Source organism: Chaetura pelagica, unplaced genomic scaffold (assembly GCF_000747805.2).
Source record: "Chaetura pelagica isolate M959 unplaced genomic scaffold, ChaPel_1.0 scaffold108, whole genome shotgun sequence".
NCBI classification, from domain to species: domain Eukaryota; kingdom Metazoa; phylum Chordata; class Aves; order Apodiformes; family Apodidae; genus Chaetura; species Chaetura pelagica.
In genome coordinates, this window is record NW_009970718.1 from 2,517,175 (window position 1) to 2,540,964 (window position 23,790).

The window sequence follows — 23,790 nt, forward strand, 5'->3', positions numbered from 1 at the left end:
CGTTGCGGGGCCCATGGAAGGGCCGCGCTGCCCTCCCGGCCGCGCCTCCCCGGCCGCGGGCGCTGAGGCATCTGCGACCGCCCTTCCTGGGGACGGCGGCTGCGGGGGCTGTGAGAGCCGGGGCCGCGCTTCCAGCGCCTGCAGGGAGCCCGTGCCCTAAGAAGGTGCCCTCTTTTTCCCGGGGGTGCTCAGAAGTTGAGGTGAAGGGGCGTGAGGGACAGGAGGGGGGTGGGGTGGCCGCCTGGGGTGGCTGCCGCTGTGTCATCGCCCAGGGTGGATTTTGTAAACTTTGCCTTTCCATCCTTTTTAAAAGGATGCGTGACAGAAGATTGAGATTTTCAGTTAGTGCTTTTTTTGTTTGTTTTGAAGGGAAAGATGTTACTGCCCCTGTATACTTCTGCGAGTTATTTTAAGCTTCAGTATAGAGTGTTTGGAGGCTGTATAAATCCTGCTTGAAACACTTTCAGGGAGGTGTCTTCTGGGTACGGTGTTGCAGCATCAGTAGTTTTATATTGCTAGAGGGATAAGTAAGACAGGAGTGTGTCACGTAGCTGGTTTCCTCAGAAGTACTAAAATAAATCTTCACGCTTAGCTTAACAACAGGATGTCCTGTAATATATTTTAAGTCTTTATTAGTATTTAAATACTTTAAATCTACTCTCTGTGGTTCTATGTTCTCATTTATACTCCTTAAGAAGGTTGCTTATACTTTTCACAGATAGTCTTTTAATATTTTTATTTTTTTTTTAATCTGAAGTGTCAGGGACTTGCTAGAAGCAAAAACCCATGTCAGAAATAAACAAAAAGATGTGGAAACCCACAGAATCAGTGCAATCCATGAGTAGCATTTGATACATTGCATTTTCCTGGGTAAATTATTCAGAGTTGGTTGATAATTTAAAGTGTAAGTGTTGAAAGCATTGAAATTTTGACCTGTTTTGACAGCAGGATGGTGAGCTGACATATTTTGTTGTCAAAATGTTGGTGTTGTAAGGCAGAAAGTAATGGTGGATGCAGCAATCCATACAGTTGTTTGCATTGATGTTGCTAGCATAGCAGTCCCTTGGCAGCCTGGTAGAATATTCTTTTTGTAGCATTGACACTGATGAAGGATGGGACATTGCTAACTGCAGGTGTTCAGACAAAGATAAGCACTAATACATCAGTCATTGTATTAATATAACCCCCAAAGCATTGCCTCCATTTTTCTTGCTTCCAGTGATATGTTAGAATGACTTGGTAAGAAGATGGGACCAGTGGTATTGTAAATCCTCATCAGGATGCTGCTGCTGTTAATAATTTTGTACAGCTTTTATACAGCTTACACATTTTTCACTTTTGAAATGGGAGGTAATTTGACTTCTGTGGCCTGTGCTTTCTTAATTATTCTTTTTTCTCACTTTATTTTTTTTTCTTATTTTAAGTAAAAAGTATTGTGAACAGGTCAGGGAAGACTGGAAGAAAGCCTCTTTCTTCAGGTTATTTGGTATCTAGGTTGAATATGCCTAGACTGACTGCAGTTGTGCTTCTAATTTTTTTTTTAAATCTTACAGCCTAATACTTGTTATCAGGATGGGGTGGATGTGCTTTGTGTCCCTGTTTTTTCTCCCTCATAGTATTTTATGAACTGTTGTGGTGGATTTTTCCCTCTGCTCTTCAGCTTTTTCATCTTGCCAATAGAGGATTATATCTATTCAGTGTTTTCTGCCTGTCCCAAGTATTACGAAGAGAGGGGAAAAAGTTACTTTTTTCCCCTCAATTCAGTTTTATCTGTCTTGCCTCCTGTCTAGGTAAGAGGTATGCGAATATTTTTGAAGTACTATCAAATACAAATTCTAATTGTTGGAAGAAAAAGCAGTGGTTGCTACCAGTCTTCATAATCTCAAAGCAGCAATTGTTGCAAAATTGGTCATGCTGTTTCTAATAAGCTACAATTCTCTATGTATCTTTCCTAGGTCTTACTCATACAGAACTGTCAGCTTTTTTTGAGAGCTTTCCAGAGCTGTGGCCCACGTTTGTTAATCTCTGTTGTTAGTCAACGTAACAATATAAAACCAGAAATATCCCAGAAGCATGAGAGACACTGCAGCTGTCTGCCTCTGCATTTACAGCACAGTGTTGGTTTTATGCTTTGTTCACATATGGCAAGATGTAGCCATCTGGGTTAGAAAGCTGTATATTTTTGAACAAAAATGTAGATTCTTTAAGCAGTTGATAGCACACGCTGGAAAATTACAGATCCTGAAGAAGAAGATATTGCTAGTGGTGATAAAAAGTAAGTGTAAATAGACAAGTATTGTGTACAAAATATGGCACAATACTGGAGTACTCTTACAAATGTGTCAGCTTTTTAAGAAGTATGTATTATTTAGAAAGTAAAAAATTAAAAGTGTAATTATTGATAAATAAAGCCCAGTTGTACAAAAAGTGACCCATGTAATCTGCTTGATGAAGAAACACTTTTTGTATTACATCCGTTATACTAGTGTAGACCAAGACAGTGCTGTGATAATCAGAGCAAAGCCACTCTTGGCACCTGGCCACGCTGGAGCAGCTTGTGCTGTGTTAATAGAATGGCTTCTGCTTATGCTGAATTCTCTTTATTTGAAAGAATAAAGACCCTGCTTTAGGGAAAACAGTCATCTGTGATAAAAAAATAGGATAAGGTTGTTTACATGAGTATAGCAAGTGATTATATTTAATGATATTAAAGAAACATCAACTACCTTTGCAGTATATGCTAACAGAAAATAGCCAGTATGAGTGACAATGTTGTCAGCTGTGAAACAAAAATAGATGTTTACTTTTTATTTTTAAGATCTCTGTTTTAGAAAAACTTTGTATGGAGGGAACAGATGAATCTGAATGCAGTGCAGTAAACTTGGTGTGATATCTTGATCCTAAGGGTCATTGTCATTGTTATTAAAGCTGTGCTAGGTCACATAATTTAAGAAATGGACTTTTTTTTTTGTTTTATAGAAGCAGATAAATGTGCTCAAGATGCTGGGAAATGCTCTGAGGGTTTTTTTAATTTCCATCTCCATACTTCTCTGATGTAGTTGTGTATTTTTTTTCCTGTGCAGTCTCTTTGCTTTTGTGATTGCATGTCTCTACCTTTTTTCCAGCTTATGTTTTTGTTTTGTCAAAATGCTGGTGATAATTCTTGCTAGTTTCAGTGAGGTCTATCAACAGGTATAAAAATGGGAATGTACAGCTGACTCTTATGTTTCTCTACTTAATGATACTGAAAGACAGTTAAATAAATATGAGTGAATATATTAAATATTTTACTGAATGTTTTTAGGAAAGCAGTTACAATAGTTCCAAAAGCTTTTGCTAACAAATTAAATAAAAACTGAGACTTGAGATGATAGAAGGGAAATAAAACTCTGGAATTCATTAGGAAAGTGTTGTTTCTCTAATAATTTGTCACAGAAAGTTTATTCATTTTGTGAATTCAGCTGAGGAGGTAATATTTTTTTCTCATTTAGTATAGTGAATTACTCTGTAGTAATCCTGAGAGATTATAGAGGATGGGTAGTCAAAAGGTTTAGATTTCAAATGTCTGGTTTACTTTAAAGAAAGAATGTACTTCTGAATATATGTGCATTTTTTGCTAAGTTCAGGTTGTTTTTTGTTTTAGGTGATTGAATGAGTCTTTAGAAGCAGAGCTGCAAAACTGACAGAAAAGTAAGTGCACCACATTTTCTATCCTCCAGTCCACTGGGACCTCCCCAGTTAGCCAGGACTGCTGTTAAGTGATGGAAGGAGACTTGGTAAGCGCATTTGCCAACTCCTTCAGTACTTTTGGGTGCAATCCATCCAGCCCCATAGACTTACGGATGTTTAGATGGTGTAGCTGGTCACTGACCGTTTCTTCTTTGGTTGCTCATTCTGCCCCACCTCCCTGTTTTTGAGCTTGGGGGACCAGATGTCTATGGAACAGCCAGTTCGACTGCTAAAGATTGAGGCAAAGAAAGCATTTAGCACCTCACCCTTTTCCTCATCTTTTGTCAATATGTATCCTAGTGCTAGTTCTGTTCACACTTAGCCATTTTGTCATGTTGGTTCTTAACATCTGTACTAATCTATTTATGGCCTCATAAGCCTATTTTCAGTTAAGTGTTTTTATTTTATATTAGATAATGTTAAGTATTTCTCCTTCTGAATAGTCCCACAGTTTCTTTTTCTTATTGAGTATTTTAATAGCAGTAACTACCACTGTGAAGGAAAACTTTGAAAAATATAATTCTAGCAATTTCTTATCTGTTTTCAACAATGTATAGTATAGAATTTGTCACGTTTATTATAAGTTTCAGCTTCTTGAGTCTGTGTTCCCTAACATAGTATGACTGGTATTTCTTATGGTGATGGTTTATCTCCACTTATATTTAGTTACTAATTTTAACTTTGAAAGTCACCTTTGTCTGGAAGAGGAATTTTTTCATTCTGCTGGTTCCTAGTTTAAAACAGGAAAAATCTGGATGTGAAAAATGCATTTCATTCATGTGTTCAAATGTGGAGCTTTGTTGTAACTGAATAATGTGTTCTGTTTTAACCTCTTTCCAGATGGCTGAGATGATGAAATAATTCAATCAAAGTTACGTTATGTTAACAAGTAGAAATCCTTTAATAAATAGGAATTAAAAAAACTCCTATTAGATTGAAGATACTCTGGTGTCTCTTTAAAAAGAGAGAACTCTTTAAAAAAGCAGCCCTCTATTTTTAACAGAGCAATATAAAAATTGCTATAAAATGTGTGTGTAGAAATTTATATGTACAGTGGGTATTTGCAATATGTATATATTTCAGTAGAGCTGTTTATAGTATCTGTCCTGTAATTATACTGATTTTACTGCACTAATTTTCTTCCCCCAATATCGGCTCGTGACAGTTTAGAATATTTGTATTTTGATAAATTGATTTTTTTAGAGTAATTTGTTGTTAAATTAGACACAGGTTTTTTAATAACTTTTGGAGGACTGATGGCCATGCTGTTTTTCACAGTCTGATTTTTTTGGTGTATGTTAATACATTTTTGTATTAACAGTTGTTCAGTTCTTGCACATACTGTGAATTACTTTTGCTTAAAGTTCATTAATTACTTTCTCTAAATAGATAGGCTTACTTTTAAAAGGACTAATTAAAAAATAAAAGTGTATGTACAGGGCATGTGCTTAGTACATTATACTGGGAGATGTCCAGGAACCTTTCTTTCTGTGGTCACTATAGTTTCGTCTATTTGTAATGAGTCTGGTTTTGGCTAATTGGATTCTTACTGTGGCATTGTGTTTTTAGTGGCATATCGAAGAGATGAAATGTGGTCTGAAGGGCGATATGACTATGAAAGAGTTCCAAGAGAACGTCTCCCTCCAAGAATTCATCCTGAAGTAAGTGTACAGTATATTTCTTTAGCATTATACTGTAACTTTATACCATAGCTTATACCATAAGGGCTGGGCTTATGTACATACTTAAGTTCCTTATATACCCCAAGTTCCATTTTCTCATTCATTTAAGCCAACAATCTAGCAAATGCACAGATATAGTGAGGTGCCTACAAAATTAAATTTTGTGGGTTTTTTTTTCAAATCTGTTGAAAGTGGTTGATGTGGGAAACTGTTCTTTTCTTCTCCCCAATATTGGCTCACGACAGTTTAGAATATTTGTATTTTGATGAATTGATTTTTTTAGTGTAATTTGTTGTTAAATTGAACACAGGATTTTTAATAACTTTTGGAGGACCAATGGCTATGCTATGTTTTTCACAGTGTTATTTTTTTTGTCTATGTTAATACATTTTTTAAGATATTTGAGGTGGTAAAATCACTAATTTCACTATTGTTTTTGTCATCAGTGCAGTTTTTTTGTTATAATGCTTAAAGTAGAGAAGGAAATGTGTATTACATAGGTTGAAAATAGTGTTTTGGAGTCTTGTAAGGGAAAAGCTTCTCAAGAAGAATGGTGATGGAAATATACTTTGTAGTCATGGAGATTTATGTTGTATGTTATGCTTGTAAAAGCAAATGCAGAAACTCCATAACAGAGTAAGCATAATAACTTTAGAATGCTTTTAGAAAATCTCTATGCCAAAGAGTTGAGTAAAATATTTTTTTTCCCCTCCTGTGTCTGATGTATCTAAGAGAAAGAAAAAAGGTTGTAGCTTTGTCTTTTGAGCTGTTACACCTTAAAGAGAACTTTAAGAGTACTTTTTGCTATTTCTGTTTACGTGCTGTGCAAACTACATTTTGCAAACTAAAATTTCTGTACCTTTATCTGGCTTTTCTTTTAATACATTGAAGTGTTGTAATTATAGCATAGCTGATTCAGCATACTTTCTGGGTTCCTTCTACCGTATTTTCAGCTTGTTGTTTTGGAAGCATACCAGTGTTGGTAACTTGGTAACTAGTTATATCGCTTTCTCTGTTCAGGAGTGTTTTAGTGTTTGGCTGCTCTGTGACACTTTAAACTCTCTTTACAGGCAACAAAAAAAATTCTGCATTTTCGGCAAACTGGAAAACAGATGTTTGCACAGGGTATTTAGTCAGCTGCTTCTCCAAAATAGTTATCAGCAACAGGACATGAGGAAAGACAATGTATTTTCACAGATTTTTATTTGCTAACTTAATTTAACTGTTGCAACAGTGACATTCCTAAGTTCTTACAGTTTTCAGGCTGTCCAGGGAACAATGCATGGAATACGCATTATGAAAATTTACTTTAAAAATAAAAATATATGATGCACTTATTTTAATTCAGAAGTTAACTAAATAGTTCAATGCTAGCTTTATATTACATGTGTTTGGAACTGGGGATTAAGGAATTAGCAGAGTACACTCATTTAGCACAATCAGTACCATCCATCTGCAGTAAACAAAATCCCCAGTACTTGTGCCAAGATCTGGTGTCCCTGCCTTACTGAAAGATAGATATGAAGGTCCTTCTCATACAGCTCTGCTGGTGCAAGATGGTTGGCAGGCAGTTCCTGTCCTTGTAAGCCTATGCCATTTTATCTGTGTCCACACATAAAGATCTGACTTAATTTTGAGTAGACAAATAAAATGGAATTAATTTATTCAAGCTATGAGGGCGCGTAGCATTGGCTGATAGGTTAGTATGTTGAAAATGACACATGTCAATTAAACAGAATGCAATATCTCTTGTTTAATAGAGCAAGAGAGTTGTCCTAATCTAAACTGGGTGCTAATTATAAATATAGATTGCAGTAGAAGTAAATGCTCTCAGGCCTGGTAAACGACATAAAGTTGCATTCACTTGGTTCGATTAACTGGTTCACCTTGAGCTTCCATGAAACTATGCTTCTGTATGTCAGTATAGTTATGTGATAGGGACTTCTGGGAGAGGTTAAAGCACAGAGCAGTCCTATATTAGCTTCTGAGCACATCTTCTTTGTAAGACACCAGACTAAAAAAAAATACACATGGAGTACAATCAAGGAGGTAAGGGTAGATCAAGCATTGTGGCTGTGTATGAATGTGTATATAGTCTTTACTTTGCCTCAGTATGGCTGTAGTCTGGCTTTGCGTTGCCCTCTTGTGAATTTGTTGGGGGAGTCTCTGAAATGAGAAATAACTTTTTTTTTTTTTTTTTCTGGACAATATTAAGCAGTTTGTGATTGGAATGTGTTTTTTCTATAAAAGCTATTCATGCATTGGATTGTGACTTCTACTACTATTAAAAACTAATTTAAGTCTCTTTCCCCAGCCTACTGTCCTCCAAACTGCACATGCTAACTCAACTCGCTGTGTTTATAGCTTGTGTTTTTAAGGCCCATAGAAAAAAAATCTTACTAAAAGAAGAAAACTTAAAAGTGCAATGTCTTGCATTCATGTTTTGATTTGCTTTTTATTTGCAGTTGGCTTATATAATACTTGGTTCTAGAAAATTGAATTTGTATGTTTTATTTTGCATAATAAACAAAGGATTTCTTTAAATGGTAAATGGTTTATGACATTTTATTTGAAAGAAATACAATAAGTTAATTTTGTATTCTAGCAAGAAGCTATCAAAAACTTGTGTTAAAAGCGAGAACGAGTGTTAAAACTCATGTCACTTGAATACTTAGGTCACCTACTGTATTGTACTGAGAAGGTGTTTATCTATGCAGATGATGAAGCAAGGACTATAACTTGTTACTGACATCACCAAGGCTGGTGAAGGGTCTGGAGAATAAGTCTTATGAGGAGAGGCTGAGGGAACTGGGGTTGTTTATCCTGGGGAAAAGAAGGGGGACCTTATCACTCTCTACAACTGCCTGAAATGAGTTTGTAGTGAGGTGGGGGTCAGTCTCTTCTCCCTTGTAACAAGTGATAGGACAAGAGGAAATGGGCTCAAGTTGTGCCAGAGGAGGTTTAGATGGGATATTTGAAGAAAATTTTCACTGAAAGGGTAATTAAACACTGGAATAGGCTGCCCAGGGAGGTGGTCTAAAAGATGTGTAGATGTGGTGCTTAGAGACATGGTTTAGGACTGGACTTGATAGAGTTAGGTTGATGTTTGGTCTAGATGATCTTAAAGGTCTTTTCCTAACAGAACGATTCTGTGATTCTGTGACATGAAGAAAATTAATACTGTTTTCAAATTGACTCTTTGTTTTACAGACATTACAGGTGTAACTTTCCTTATGGCTTTCCTAAGTTCAACTCTGAGAAGTATATGTAGCTAATGCTTAAGAAAAGAAAGTAGCTGATGCTTAGAAGGTAGCTACTACTCCTCCTTTAAATTCCAAAAGAAACATAAACCATGTTGAAGATTTCCCCTCTGTAATTAAGCGTAGAATGCCTAAGGGTTGCATCTGAGTACTGTCCAATTAGATTTAATAAGTTATTGCACCGTGGGACTGGCATGATTTTTAATGTTTGTTGTTCTCTTGTGCTATTTCAGCTTTAAGAATATTATAGACCCATATTTAGAAATAACTTGGTTTTACTTTTGTGTTTTCATTATAGATTTCCAAATATTAAAAGCAAAATGATCTTGTTTGTTTTGTGGTTTAGGATGATTACCACAGAGTAGTAAACGTTGTGCCCAAGAAACCACCACTGCTTGAAAGACCTGGGGATGGGAATTACAGTCGATATGATGATTACAGTCACAGTGAGTACAGAGACTATGAGGAGGGTCGCAGTTTTGCCCATGACCGAAGAAGTGGCCCTCCACACCGAGGTGCACATAAGGTGATTCTTCTCACATGTTTATGTTGTTTATCTGCTCGTTAATATGTGAATACTGACTAATTAAAATTATTGTTTCAGACAGAAGATTGATGATACTGTTGTTCTTATAAACTGAAATAGAATGAGTAGAAAAACATCTACATTTTTATACATTATGCTTTTTCTGCAGTTACTGTGCTTCTAAGATTCTTGTGATTGCTGCTTATGGTTCCTAGCTACATGAGTGACTTAGAAAAGAACCCTTGTCCAGCTCTGTGGAAAGCTTAGTTTGAAATGGGAAGTGGCAAGAAGTCTTCTTTGTAATGCAGTGCAAAGTTACCTGGATGAACAGAAAAATGATTTTGAAATATTTCTGTTTAACAAGTCCTTACACATGCAACTTGTTGAATGTTGTCTACCTGTCCCTCTAGTTTGTGCAGTTGTTCACTTTTAAAAAATTCTGTCATGATGCTGAATGCATTTTTTTTTCCCCAGTAGCTACACTTAAGTACAAAATTTATGGTCCTTTTGAAAGGCTATTACTGCCGCCTCCTCCAACCCAGCTGTTTGAAATTCTTTAATTTCAATGTAGTGATTATAAATTACATTTCAATTAGGAATATTTTCTTTTTTTAAGCTAGGATCCATGCACCTAATTTGGAAATGATGGTAGCTTTTCATACAGCATTTCAAAGTTATTGTCTATAATATTGATAGAGGAAGAAGATAAGAGGAATGGAGTAGAGTGGATAAACTGGGAGGAACCTTGCTGTGAATGTTTAGTACTTTCTTTTATCTCATTAAATGCTTTGGTTTAGCAGTAAATAAGTACAATTGGCAACTAACTGTACCTCACAGCTGATGCTGAGATACTCGTCACACACTTGTTTTGCATTTATGTTTTGCAGGATGAATCAGGATACAGATGGCCAAGAGATGATCATTCTATAAGTCGGCCGCATGAATACAGGTATTTTGTAAGACTTTGAAGTAATGCCATATGCAGGTTGGGACTATTTAGGGCATTTTTCTCTGTTACCAAAACCAATTTGTACAGCAGAGCAATAAAATGACAGAGTTGTGCAGAACAACATCTGTTGAAGAAGGAGACGATAGTGGAAAAGTTTCTTCTAATTGTATATTTTGAAATACAAATTAAATAAATGGTATGATGTTAAAATACCTAGTTTAGTATTCATTTAGTGAGGATAAGAGGCATAGTGGTAGCATCCTCAGGATATTAGCTTGGGACCTAAGTAATTTAGTGCATCTCCCTGATAAATCATACTTTGTATATGATGTCAGAGAATTCTTTGGTCTAATATTTGCTTCTATGATTGCAGTAGTTTGGGGCCACAGTACCGTGGCCTGTGCCATTTTAAGGCCTGCTGGAGTGAATAATGGAATTACGAAGTTCACCATAGCCTTGTTCTGACCTCTCTGTTTTCTTAGCTGAACTGATAAGCAGTTATTTCTGTCATACATTGTATTGATTACTGTGTCCACTTCTTAGTCTGTACCTCAGGTTTTCATCTATGAAACGTAAGGAATAGTATTAAACATCAGGGCTGGAAGACACATATGCCTGTAATAATGTTTGATATGAGATTTTTGTATGATGAATAAAGTGCACAGGTTAGTGTTACGTGCAAAATTTATGGGAACTCAACTCACAGTAATTAATTGTTCATGTAACTGAAATATTGACAGTCAAAGAATCACTGTTCAAATTCAATTATTATGGAAGGAGTATGTCTATACAGAAAAAGTTTCAATAATAGTAACAACAGTTTTACCTGAGTTATTGTACACACGTTTCTTAGCTTGTAAACCTCTTTATTCATCTTCTTCTCTTGGTCTTAAAGTTAGTGATGGTCAAACAGTGAGTTGTCAGCATCTTCACTATTTCTGGGTTGAATTTGATTTTTATGTTGATGGCTGCTTCTTCCTCACCCTAAGATGCACCTGGGGTCATTTTTAGTTTTATTTAACATGCTTTTACATCTTTGTTCGTTCTTTGTTGATCTACAGCTCCATGTTACAGCCAAATTTACCATATATGGTACCTTTTTAATATGTTAGATACTATTTTCCTTGTTCTTTTTGTCGTGCATAATGCTAGTTTTGTCCATCTGACCATTGGCAAATGGTTTATAGCCCAGGAGTTTCCAGTGTCAGGCCCATGCCCCCATGTCTTGTCATCTCATGCCTGTACTTTTATATGCCACATCTTGTATTTCCATTTCTTGAGATGTCTGCTAGTAACCAGGCTTTTATTTCAATATGCTACATCACGTTAGCCATAAATACCTCATTCTTCATAGAATAACTCCTTGTCTTTATATGACGGTTGTACTATACAAAGAACAACAAAAGTAAAGTTAGCTGTAGATGCCTGGTCAGTTAATAAAAATGCTATTAAAGCTGTACCCGGTTTAAAAAAAAAAAAAAAAAGAAAAAAAAAAAAAAAAAAAAAAAAAAAAAAAATTCCAGAAGGGAAAAAGACTTCAGGAAGGTCAAGAAAAGCTCTGACAGAGCAAGCCTGACAAGCTTGCTCAAAGACTCAGTCTTGAAGCATTGCAAACTTAGTATGAAGCTGTTATTAGCAGTGGCAATGCACTGCTATTGGGCTATTATTGCAGCAAATATTGTTCCTTTGAATGTGATGATTTTGACATAGAGTAAGTAGTTTATTATGTAACTTCATAATAAAAACACTTATTGTACTGGAAGGATTTATGTGCACTAGACTTCTGTCAAAACTGCATTCTTGGGACTTGAAGCAACAGTGGATTTTGAAAAGTACTAAGTGTTCTGTAGAAAGTTGTACATCTTTTCCTCCCACTTTAGAAGAATCAGAGTTGGTTAAAGCTGGGGAAAAAAAAACCAAACCAACCCAAAAGGGGAAGACTGTCATTGCCAGGCAGTTTATTTTATGCAGAACAAGAGTGGCACCCAGTGGTCAAAAAGGTTGGTTTGAATGCATTCTGATCTCTTCCATTTAAAATGTGAGGATAAAATGTCAGCTCATTTTACTGAAGACTTTAAACATGTGTTGGAGGTCATAGTCCCATCTGAGTCTTTATTACATGTATCAGAATATGTAACTGTTATACATTTCCAGTAACGCTATGGAAGAACTGCAAGGAGGTATTTTGTTCAGTTGAGGCTACGGGAATGTATTTGCAATGGAGTGAAGCCCTACTGATTTATTATATAAATATGTGTTAGCATGTCAAAAGTCAGATTGTACAGAAGAGTGGAGGAATAGTGAATAACCTTGAATGTCAGATTCTGGAATCTGACCGCTAAATATGCATAGCATTACATTCTTGGTAGAAAAATTAATTACTATTATTTTGGTTTCACTTTCTATTGAGCTATGTAGTGGATCTCAAGAAAGGAAATCCAAGTACAGTACTTGATACATGTTGTCTCCTGTGGTTAAAATGCTATTACTTTCAATTTCAAGGACATTTGCACTATAAAACATGATGTTAAAAAAATATCATATGTAAAAGTGCTTTCTCTTTGGATACAATAAAAGAAAATTTTCAGCATGTTCTTCTGGACTACAGACAGATTTTGTTTTAATATGAGATAGTAGAAGGAGATATAAGATTACTTTAACCAGATGTACTTTTGAAAAAATTGCATGAAACATGGTTAAAATATAGTGCAAAATTAGATCTGTGAAGCTAAAGATACTCAGGATACTTGTTAAGTTAATGGGTTTTCAGTCAGTCCGTGGACTATAAATTTAAAAAAAAAAAACACAACACAACAAAAAATGCTCTTCCATTACCATAAATAATCAGTTTTCTTGAGTATTTTTAAAACCTCATTCAGCAGCTCAAAATGTGCTGTAAGAAGTTGTCAATCTCATGTGTAGCATTTCCTCATAAGCATTCACATTTTCCTGCTTTTTTTTGTGACAACTGCCAAAAGTAGTTTCTGATCTCTTTCCATTGTTGTTCCTCCTGTCTATCTTTGGGGTACTGAAAAACATTACTCGAGAAAGTAAAAGAAGCTGTTTATCTGGAATATTAAAAATCCTTAGATGATATAGAAATGTGAAGGGTGAAATGTTCCTATATTGAAGAAACCATCTGTTAATTTTTATGGGGTGAGTAATTTCTGTTGCTGTAGTTGTTACATTTGTGGAATTTTGTGGGTTTTTGTTTTTTGTTTGATTTTTTTTTAATTTTATTTTTTTGGTTCGTTGTTTTTTTAAGCTTCTTGCTTTTTTCTTAAAAATAGGAAGTACATGCTCACTCCTTACAGAGTTATGCTTCAGTTTCCAAGCAGCTGTCATTTGCCAATAGTCTACCAGAGTGCAGTGCTTTTCTGATCTTTCTGTTCTTTTCCTGGACCACTCAGTTCTTGAGAGTTGTTAGCCTTGTTTTATACTATGCTCAGTATAAAGAATTCTACATCAAAGCAGAGTCTTAGTTTGGAGAACAGAGAATTTTCTGCACACATGATGACAGTCTTGGTCACTGATGCTATTGGAATTGTGAAACATTTTGAGAGGAGTAGGGACTAAATCACTCATAATTTCTTTGTACATTTATCTTTTACTGATGCTGATCATTTCTGGGGCTGTGTTATTACCTTAGTGATACATCTAATTTATTTAAAGCACTTGGGTTATTTTATGCATGTCAACTTTTTGAAAAGTTGCAGAGAAGTATGTTACATATTGAAGAACTTCAGTTTTATGATACTTCTCCATGGCCCTTGGCAATCCATTTTGCATACACATTCTTCTTTATGAAGTCAGATGAACTCTTCAGTGTGAAATGCTTTAGAAAATTGTTAGCTGCTGTTCACTTTAGTCATACAAAATTTTAATCCTTCTGAGTGCAGAGTGTTACTTCATCCTTTTTTTTTCAGCCAAACTGAGTTCATAAGATGAGAAATATGTGAAACTTGGCAACTTAAAATGGGTAAGACTCATCTTCAAAGAGAAATTACAAAATGACGCACAGCTATACATGCATTAAATTTGATCCTTAAAATTATCTGAGGTCCAGATTTTTGTAAAATCAGGATTGCCGTATTTGTAGACAAATCAGTAGTAATGTTGGTTCATGTAACATAGACTTCTGAGATGGGGCTTATTTGGGACATTTTTAATATCTCTTCATTGGTTGATATGAATAAGTTTTCCTTTGTTAATGAGGGAAACTTGCTGCTAACACAAGTGATGTTTTGTTTATTGATAAGGGAGTTTTTTTGATGCCTTGTATGAAATGAGGAAGCAGACTTAGTTCAGTCTTTAATACTAATTCATTTGTTTATAAAACACAGATCTGCTCATCTCCAGAGTACACATGAAATATTTTGTAATAAACAGAAATTAAAAAAAAAAAATTAAAAAAATTGATGCTAGAAATGAAAGAAAGAAATGAAAGAAAACTATATGGCAAAATGTTGAAACCTAATTTTGAAAAACTGGTGATCTGTGAACAACTAAGATTCATCAGCCATTTCTGTATTTTGTTTTGGAAATCTTTTCACTCAATGGCACGTTGTCTTTCCTTTCAAAATTTTATGTGGCTTTCTGAACATTAAATGTAAAGTTAGCTCTTTGTGGTGGTAGAACATTATAAACCCCACGAATGTGGGGTGTAGGTGCATAAACCTTCACAATGGAGAAAACTGGTAGCAAAGTGGGGGATAGAAGCCCAGCAGTCATGGCTTTTTGATCTATGTTTTAACTACCTTTCCAGTTGGTAATTTAGCCCTCTCAGGTGCAGTATGTGGTGATAGGATGTTCTAGGGGAGTGTTCTGAAGATTGTACCTCATGAAGAAAGTTGTTCTTTGTCAAGAGTGGTTATTTTAAAATAAAACCTTTTGATGAGAGTCTCCAGGTAGAAGTTAAGGGTCACTGACTCTTCTGTCAATTAAGCAGGATTTAATATTGAACAGTCTGATGTGTCATAGGCCAAGGCAGTTATCTTTACATTATCACTGTGCAGTCACCTTTGAGTTACAGGGGCTGGCTTGTTTCTTGCCACACACTGCCCCCCTCAGTCCTGTATGTATTCTTTAACGAATGAAACAGTGAACTTTTAAAAATATTTTATACTCATTCAAAACAGCATATTGTATTCTGGGAGGTCTTGAAACTTTGGAACTAAACTTTCTTGTAATGTAAACTGGTCTTTGTCTTGCTTATAGAACAGAAACTTAGCCAAAGGGATTTATGAGATGATGCTTAAAACGTACATAAGTCTGCTGTTCTGTTGCAATATTTGACAGGTCTTAAGGGACACCATACAAGAACCTCATTCTTTGTTAAAAAATGTGTGTGGAGGGAAATAAATACGGCAGTCATCCAAAGAAAATGGTCTTGCTTTTGACAGATTGATAAGCACAGGTCTAACCATATCCATTTGCACATGCCTTTTTCTTTTAATAAATGCATAAATAAAATCTTTGCCAGAACATTGAACCTCTCAGGTATTCACACAAACTACTAGAGTAACTTGTTCATTCAGATACGAATTTACAGTTTCCTTATAATAGGTCATTGTGGTAGATTCGTTATACCTGTCTGCAACTTCAGGCAAGGACTTGTCTGTTGAAATCTTTAGTTCAGAAGACCTATTGTATCATGCTGCTAGCTAAATAACCTTGGCTTATGATATTTTGAAGGGGCAGAGGGGGAAGTTAGGACTTCTTGAAACCAGATAATAGGAAATAGATAACTTAAAAGTAGACTTCAGTTTACACTAAAATTTTAATGTATTCTAACACTTAATGTCTTACGCAGCAGACACTGATTCAGTTCTTTGAGGGCTGTTTTCTGCTCCGCTGTCTTTTTAGTGTTTTGTCCTTGGGACCACCAATTTTTTACAAATTGAGATTTATGTTTTATAGGGGTTTTTTTGTTGGCAAAAGTTATAGATGTCTAATTGTATTACTGATCCTTTGGGCTCTTTTGGACCATGGATTTTTATTTTTAATGAATTTTAAGAAATCAAATCTTCTCATGCAGATACCACTTTTTAAAGCTGCCCTGTACTGAAGGCTATGTGTAATTAAGAACAGTTCAGGACTGTCCACTATTGCAATGTCAATGCAATTGAAAGTAAAAATGTTTTGTTCCAGACAAGTCTGGTTTTGTTGCTGAGATGAATCTCTTTCCTCCATTTGACTTAGAAACCAGAGACTTAAAATGATATATGTATATTCTTACTAAGAATATTATGTCAAACTGAGTTTCTGCTGTTATTTGTGTTGGTGGTACCTGCTTCCTTTTATCTAGAATTATACTACAAGCTGCATTCAAAGTGTGATCTTTACTGAAAACCTATTGTATTTAATTTCTTTGCAGAATTTCTCATTCCAACTCTGATGTAATTGCTTATGCAATTTCCATCTCAGGTTGATGGGAAGAAATTTAAACTTTAAAGTCATAATGTATGCTGCATTGCTCATTTTATTTCTTTTTCTCTTAGTAATTTCTCCTGATCAATTTCTAAGGTCAGTGCCAGTATTCCTACCATTCAGCCAGGACCCTGGGACCTCCTATAGCAGTCTGAACTATGATTTTTTTTCCTTCCAGTTGATGGGGGACTCCTTTGACTTTTGGTGGTAATAGAAACATCTAGCTGTTCTGTTTCATTTCAGAATGATGTCATGGAAGTTTTGTTTTTCTAATAAAAACATTTCCAAGCTTCTCATATACGGGAATTTCCAAATTAGCAGAATTTCTAACTACCTGTTTTGTGATTATTTTTTTTTCTTGTTGAAGTTATAGATATAGAGCCTCATGCAGTAGAGCTTACTTTTTCTGTGAAATTTAGAAGGGTTCTAAATCTTGGTTTTATTCCCTGCTGAGAGCTATAAGAGAAAACTAGGTAAGATTGTTTTCCAGAACATAATTATAGAGAGCTGATTTCAGTCTGATTCTTTGTGTATGGTAGTTCTATATACTTTGGTCTTTTTATAGGTCCATTTAGGTATGGTCTCCATGATGTGAATCTAAGGGCTTGAGAAAGTTTGGACTAAAGACAGGTTGTTACAGTCTTCTCAAAAAACTTTTTTATATTGGAACAGTTAGATAGTAAATTGACTTGTGAGTATTTACTTGACTACAATTACAGCAAACACACCAAATTTGTTAGCAAAAATCCTGGAAGCTTTCATCATGGCAGTTCTCAACTGCTGTTGTTTTCATTCAGCTTGCTTGCTTTTTATTCAGCTTACTAGCTATGTTGTGTTTTAAGGATCCGTGGTTTTTGTGTGTACAACTGTTTCCCACTGTAGTTTTTGTAAGATTCTAAATTGTCATATGCAATTGTCATAATATTTTTAACATTGCATGAGAACTGTGTATTACAGCTACTAGTATGTTGTTATTATATACACATAAGGAAAAAGTCAGTATTGTGTGCAAACTCAGTTATATTTTTTAATAACAACAATTTTTTGCTTAAAACTAAAGTTACATTTTGGAAAAAGGATTATTTTTTTCTTGTAAATGATGTTTACATAATGCTAATAAACTATCAGGAGATCCTCTGTTTACAGAGGCAACATGCCTAAACATACGATTATGTAATTTTATGCTCTACGATCTTGGTTAATACCTCACCTTAAAGAAAACTTTAAAAAGCAAGCTCATCTGGTCCAGTTTTATAGGTAGCATTATAATTAGTTGGTAGGTAGTATCAAGCTAGGAAGTTAATGCTGTATTGGGAAATAATGAAGCAAACTCCTGTGCATAGTGCTTGGTTGTTCTGGTAAGGTTTCTTGACAAATGTTTTGAAAAACAGCTAGGTAAAGAGAGGCAGTGGGGAGGGGAAGAGAAGGGAGTCTCCCTTAGAGTCGAGGCATCTACTGTTAATGGTGAGCACCTAACTCAGTCATCTCAACGACCTGACAATGAATTGACTTAATGAACATAGTCATGTCTTTCTCAGGAGGGGGAGTATTGTCACACAGGACTTGTACTTAGTTTCCCTTAGGAAGGTAAATGCTTTATCTGTTAGGTTCCAAAAACTTGTTTAGTTTATTCAAAATATAACAAACATTTCAGGGAATATAATTCCCACTGAGAGAGGGTGGGAATACTAGGATGAGCTTTGCTTAGTTGTTGTTTCTTCACATAAATGGAAGTTGCTTTCCTCCCATCCCTTAATTGACAAAATGAGATGTGCTCCAATTTTCTGTAGAGGAGAGGAAACATTGAGTGTTACTGGCAGAAAAGGCATCCTTTTGTTAAACACCTTGCTGCAAAGACAAGATTTTTTATACACCATTCTGACCTTCCTCTGCATATGAGTGTGTTTGATCTACATCTGAGTAAATATTTATCAGTAAAGCAGTTGTGATCTCAAGCTCTTGTTATTATTTTCAAAAGGTGATACTATTTTTGCATGCTAACAAATTATTCTTAATGTTAGTCTTGACATTTATTGATGATACATATTTACATAACCATACAAGGTTATTTCCTTTATATATGAAACTTCGTAGTATTAGTTTGTGAGATGATGATAAATACTTTTCTCTTAAGTGGAACTGAATATTGATGTCATGACACCCAGCAGTGTTGTATCAGCCAGCCATGGGAATGTTTTTCTCTTCTTAAATCTGACTTTTAATAGTTGCATTGTGTTAAATGAAGTTTTACCTTACCTAGTCTAGTATGTCTGATTATTTTAGGAAGTTATGTTTCAGTATGTGTATGCAATTTTGGAGTAGAAAAGGTATTTTAAAGTGTTGACTCACAGAATCATAGAATGGTTTGTGATGGAAAGGACCTTTTAAAGATCATTTAGTCCAACCCTGCAGCATTGAGCAGGGGCATCTTCAGTTAGATCAGAGTGCTCAGAGCCCCGTCCAACCTGGCCTTGAATGTTTTCAGGATGGGGCGTCTACCACCTCTCTGGGCAATCTATTCCAGTGTTTTACCACCCTTGTTATAAAAAATCTACCCTCTTTTAGTTAAAAGTCATTAACCCTTGTCCTATTGCATCAGGCCCTACTAAAATATCTGTCCCCACTTTCTTATAGGCTCCCTTTAAGTACTGAAAAGTGGCAATGCAGTCTTCCCAGAATCCTCTCTTCTCCAGGCTGAACAACCCCAACTCTGTCAGCCTTTCTTCATAGTAGAGGTGCTCCAGCCCTCAGATCATCTTCATGGCCCTCCTCTGGATCTACTCCAACAGGTCTTTCCTGTGCTGAGGATTCCAGAGCTGGATGCAGTACTCCAGGTGGAGTTTCACCAGAACAGAGTAGAGGAGTAAACCAATTCAGGTTGATGAGGTAGTAAACTCCATGTGTATTTTACAATTTTTCTCTTTCTTGATGTATTTTATTGAAGAATTTTGTATAAGAATTATTTAAGTAAGGCAAAGGATTATGTCAACAGGAGATTTAAGTGACAAGCAGTGAATTAGCTTCTTAAAAAACTTTGTAGCTACTGTTACTTTCATTCCTACAAAAATTTGTCTCTATTAAACAATATCCCGTTAAAAATGTATCTTTAAATCTAAATGTATTATTTACAGCTAGAATACTGTCATTTCAGTTTTTGCTTAGATATGGTGCTTAGGGTCATGGTTTAATGGTGGATTTTGCAGCCTGCTAGGTTAGCGTTTAGACTTGGTGATCTTAAAGGTCTTTTCCAACCAAAAGGATTCTATTATTCTATTCTATTCAGTTGTTACTATATTGAGAAGTTTATTCCTACAGCTAGTTATCTGAGCTTTTTGACTATTCTGGGATGATAAACTGCTCAGAAAGTCACGAGTATGAAATCAGGCCCAACAGTACTGTCTACCAGTAAATATTTTATTAATGAAATTCTGTGCTGTTGTAATTGTTTTAGCTGATAATAAAAATTGTAACTTGGTCCATCACTTTAAGTATATTTGCACTCTGAAGCTTTAGACCTATGATTAATTTCTGTTGTAGAGAAATTGCAGAGACTTAACCCTCATTTTTCTAAAGAAGAAAAGCCAAGATCACATGCATTTGAATGCAGTTATTTTATGTAACTTGCTTTTGATTTGTCTAATTAGTATATTTTGTCTTTATTCTGCATACAGTTGTACAAACCTGTTTGCTTGTAATTATTTTGAATGTAAGTCTGTTTTTCTGGGCTCTAACTCTTTATTTATTACTTGTTTCTTTGTCCTTATCTGTATGCTTGACCATAGTTTCCCTCTGCTAGATAATAGAATGAGGGTTTGAGTTTAAATATACTTTTATTGTGTGGGCTTATCTTCCAGCAAGTTCAGTAAGGTACATTATTGATTACAGTAGAAAAGAGGATACTCTTGAGTAAGGATAAAGAGGAGGGAATCTGGTCTCCAGTTTCAGTTGAAGTGCGTAGCTTTAATATTCAATTAAAGGACATAGAGGCATTTCTCTCTAATGTTGCTATAATATTCAAGTTGTCTTTATTCCCTGATCAGTCATCACATCATGAGGTGGTGAAGGGGAGAGAAGTTTAGTAGTTTTCAAATTGAGTGGAGTGGACAGGTGGCATCAGTGTGGAGTTTTAGTGTTTCCATATGATGACTTCAGTAGTACCACATTCTGAAGCATTTATATATTTTTAAATTTTTGTCGTACATTTGGTATGTCTATTTATCCTTCTCTATATGAGATTTATTACTGTTTTGAAATACCCGTTTCCTTTTGCCTTTATACAAAAAGCTGTTAATGAGATTACATTGACTAGACCTAATTATGTAAATGTCATTTAAAGCAAATGAAAATATCACTTAAAAGTACTGTAGTTACTTGCTTAGTTATAAAATGTTGAAAGCTACTTGTCAGAATAAATCTGTCATCATTTCAAATGTTCAAATGAAAGCTGATGGAACCAGATGCAATTACTTAAATATACAATGGTGTAACTCGCTGTGTTGTTTTAGCTTGTGATGAGCCAGCCTAAAGATCTTTGGACAAGAGATTATATATAGCAAATCTCTAAAGCAGAACTCTAATAAATTGTTGGTTTGTTGCACAAACATGTACTGCGTACTTTGGAAAGAAAAGGAATGAGTCCTGGGAGAGGTTGGTGGCTGGAATCTTCTATCACCTAATTTACTTTGAAGATGTTAAAAGCAGAGGTACTCTCAATGTTTTCTTTTTGGGTGTTTAACACAGCAAATCCTCTGAGAAACTTAGGAGTCAGGGGTGTGGTATATTTTATTATTTTTTACATCATCTCAGTCACATTGGTAGCTCTGTTAGCCCCTGCAGTGTTCTGACAATGAAGGCAAGAGGATTTAAATTTATTTTTTTTTTCATTCTTCCTGCCTCTTCACCTTGCTTGTGTATTATGAGACAGAGAAAGTGTATTGAGTTAAGAAGCATGGTTCAAATCTTGTCTGTTTTATCTCTTTACACTTAAGTCTGGTGTCTTAGGACATAATTTCCTTGATTTATTTATAAAATAATGCGAGTCACTTTTAGGCAGGGTTAGTAATCAAGCCCAAGCTTTTTAATGGTGTGCTTGACCCCTTTGACAATAGCAATAGTCTTTCTCAGGTGGAAGGGGTCACATAAACGTCTCTGTTGACTCTGTCTAGAGGATAGACTGCACTCATCTGTGAGTTACTGAGAGAATCTACATTTTCTGCTCCAAAGCTATATGAATGTGCAGTACATGTGGTTGATCTTGATTTCACTAAAGCATTTGACACCATCTCCCACAGCATCCTTGTAACGAACTGAATAAGTGTGGTCTGGATGATCGCATAGTGAGGTGGATTGCAAACTAGTTGAAAGAAAGTTAGAGAGTTGAGGTCAATGAGACATAATCTAGTTGGAAGTCTGTGACTAGTGGAGTCCTTCAGGGGTTGGTACTGGGACCAGTACTATTCAATATTTTCATCAATGACCTGGATGAGGGAACAGAGTGTGCCCTCAGCAGGTTTGCTGGTGACACTAAACTGGGAGGAGTGACTGACACACCAGAAGGCTGTGCTGCCATTCAGTGAGACCTAGACAGGGTGGAGAGTTGGGCAGGGAGAAAGCTGATGAAATTCAACAAGGGCAAGTGTAGAGTCTTGCATCTGGGGAAGAAGAAGCCCAGGTACCAGTACAGGTTGGGGGCTGACCTGCTGGAGAGCAGTGTGGGAGAAAGGGAAAGGGCTACATATGGAATATTGTGTCCAGTTCTAGGCTCCTCCGTTCAAGGACAGTTCAAACCTCATGTATGATTATAAATACGTTAAGGGCGAGTGTCAGAAGGATGGACCCAGGCTTTTTTCAGTGTTGTCCAGTGATAGGACAATGGGCAGTGGGTGCAAACTGGAACACAGGAGGTTCCATGTAAACATCAGAAAAAACTTATTTACTGTGAGAGTGACAGAGCCCTGGGACAGGCTGCCCAGAGAGATTGTGGAGTCTCCTTCACTGGAGACATTCAAAACCCACCTGGACACGTTTCTGTGTGATGTGCTCTAGGTGACCCTGCTCTGGCAGGGGGGTTGGACTAGATGTTCTTTTGAGTTCCCTTCCAAACCCTAAGATTCTGTGTTTCTGTGATATGCCATTGAGTTGCCAATCTCTTCAGTGCATTCTCAAAAGTGTGATTTATGTCCTCTCATGCCGGACCAGATTGTAGCTTAATGATTTAATTGAAAAGATGGATGTCTGTACTGGGATGTAGATGTCCGAGAGAATAGTAAGCATGAAGTATTGTATGCAGTTACCCAGTTGCTTAAATTCACAAGAGCAATCTAAGATTTATCTTATAAATAAAACTTTTTCCCAGCTTGCATGTGATGTGCTTTCATGTACCCAAGTACACCTCCATTCCATGCATTTCACAGCTAGCAAGTGATTGCATTTTGCCTTTATGTACTTTTAAATATAAAACTGCCACACCAGTTTGCTTAGTCTTTCACGTAACTTAAGTTGTACTGTTCCTTCTGTAAATGAGAAGGATTCTTGTTGCCCTCAGTTGCCTACAACATTGCTGCTGAATGGTTTGGTGGGTAAAATGGTTGGGAGGGATGAGACCAGAAGTACTCGGTGTAACAGTGGTAGTTTAGGCAAGGTGGTGTCACTGGTTCTGTAGCAACAGAAAATCTCACCTGTTTTGTATTCCCTTGGTCTCCTGCTATGCACAAAGCCATAGCTTTGCCTGTTCTCCATTTTTATATTTTCCTCCAGGCAACTGGAACTGATGGTTAACAGATAAATCTCTCAGGCTTGTGCTCTTTCCTAAGCTGCCCTTGGTATGGCTGTTTACTTAGAAAATTTCAGGAGGTCATTCAAGATTATCAGCCTTAGTAAGAATATAGTGGTCAAGTTTCATGGAGGTTAAAATGCTAGGTTAAAATTCGTATTGCAACACTGCTGAGAGAACTAAACTGCTTTTGGTGGTGAGATGTGAATACAAAGTATGAAGATAAGAGGGATTCTGTATAAAAGGTATTAATCCTCTGTTTGTTATTAGGGGAAGTAGTTATATTTTTAAGTTACAGCCAAGAACAGAATTTTGCGTTTCTCTTAAATATTGTCCCTGTTCAATAAACCTTTTGAGTATGTGTTGGAATCTGAAGCATGTGCTTAACTGCTTTGCTGAATTGCAACCTTCATTACCAAATTGCAGGTGTATGTTAGCTTAAG

At 36.0% G+C, this 23,790-nt stretch overlaps 1 protein-coding gene across 1 annotated transcript in view; it reads left to right on the plus strand.

Moving 5' to 3' along the window:
• Nucleotides 1-5,318: 5,318 nt before the first annotated feature.
• PPHLN1 (periphilin 1) overlaps nt 5,319-23,790 on the plus strand; it is a 63,313-nt gene continuing 44,841 nt past the window's right edge. The window contains exons 1-3 of the mRNA XM_010006280.1: nt 5,319-5,390; nt 9,018-9,188; nt 10,085-10,146. Coding sequence (XP_010004582.1) covers nt 5,319-5,390; nt 9,018-9,188; nt 10,085-10,146 — 305 coding nt within the window. The remainder of the gene's footprint in view (nt 5,391-9,017; nt 9,189-10,084; nt 10,147-23,790) is intronic.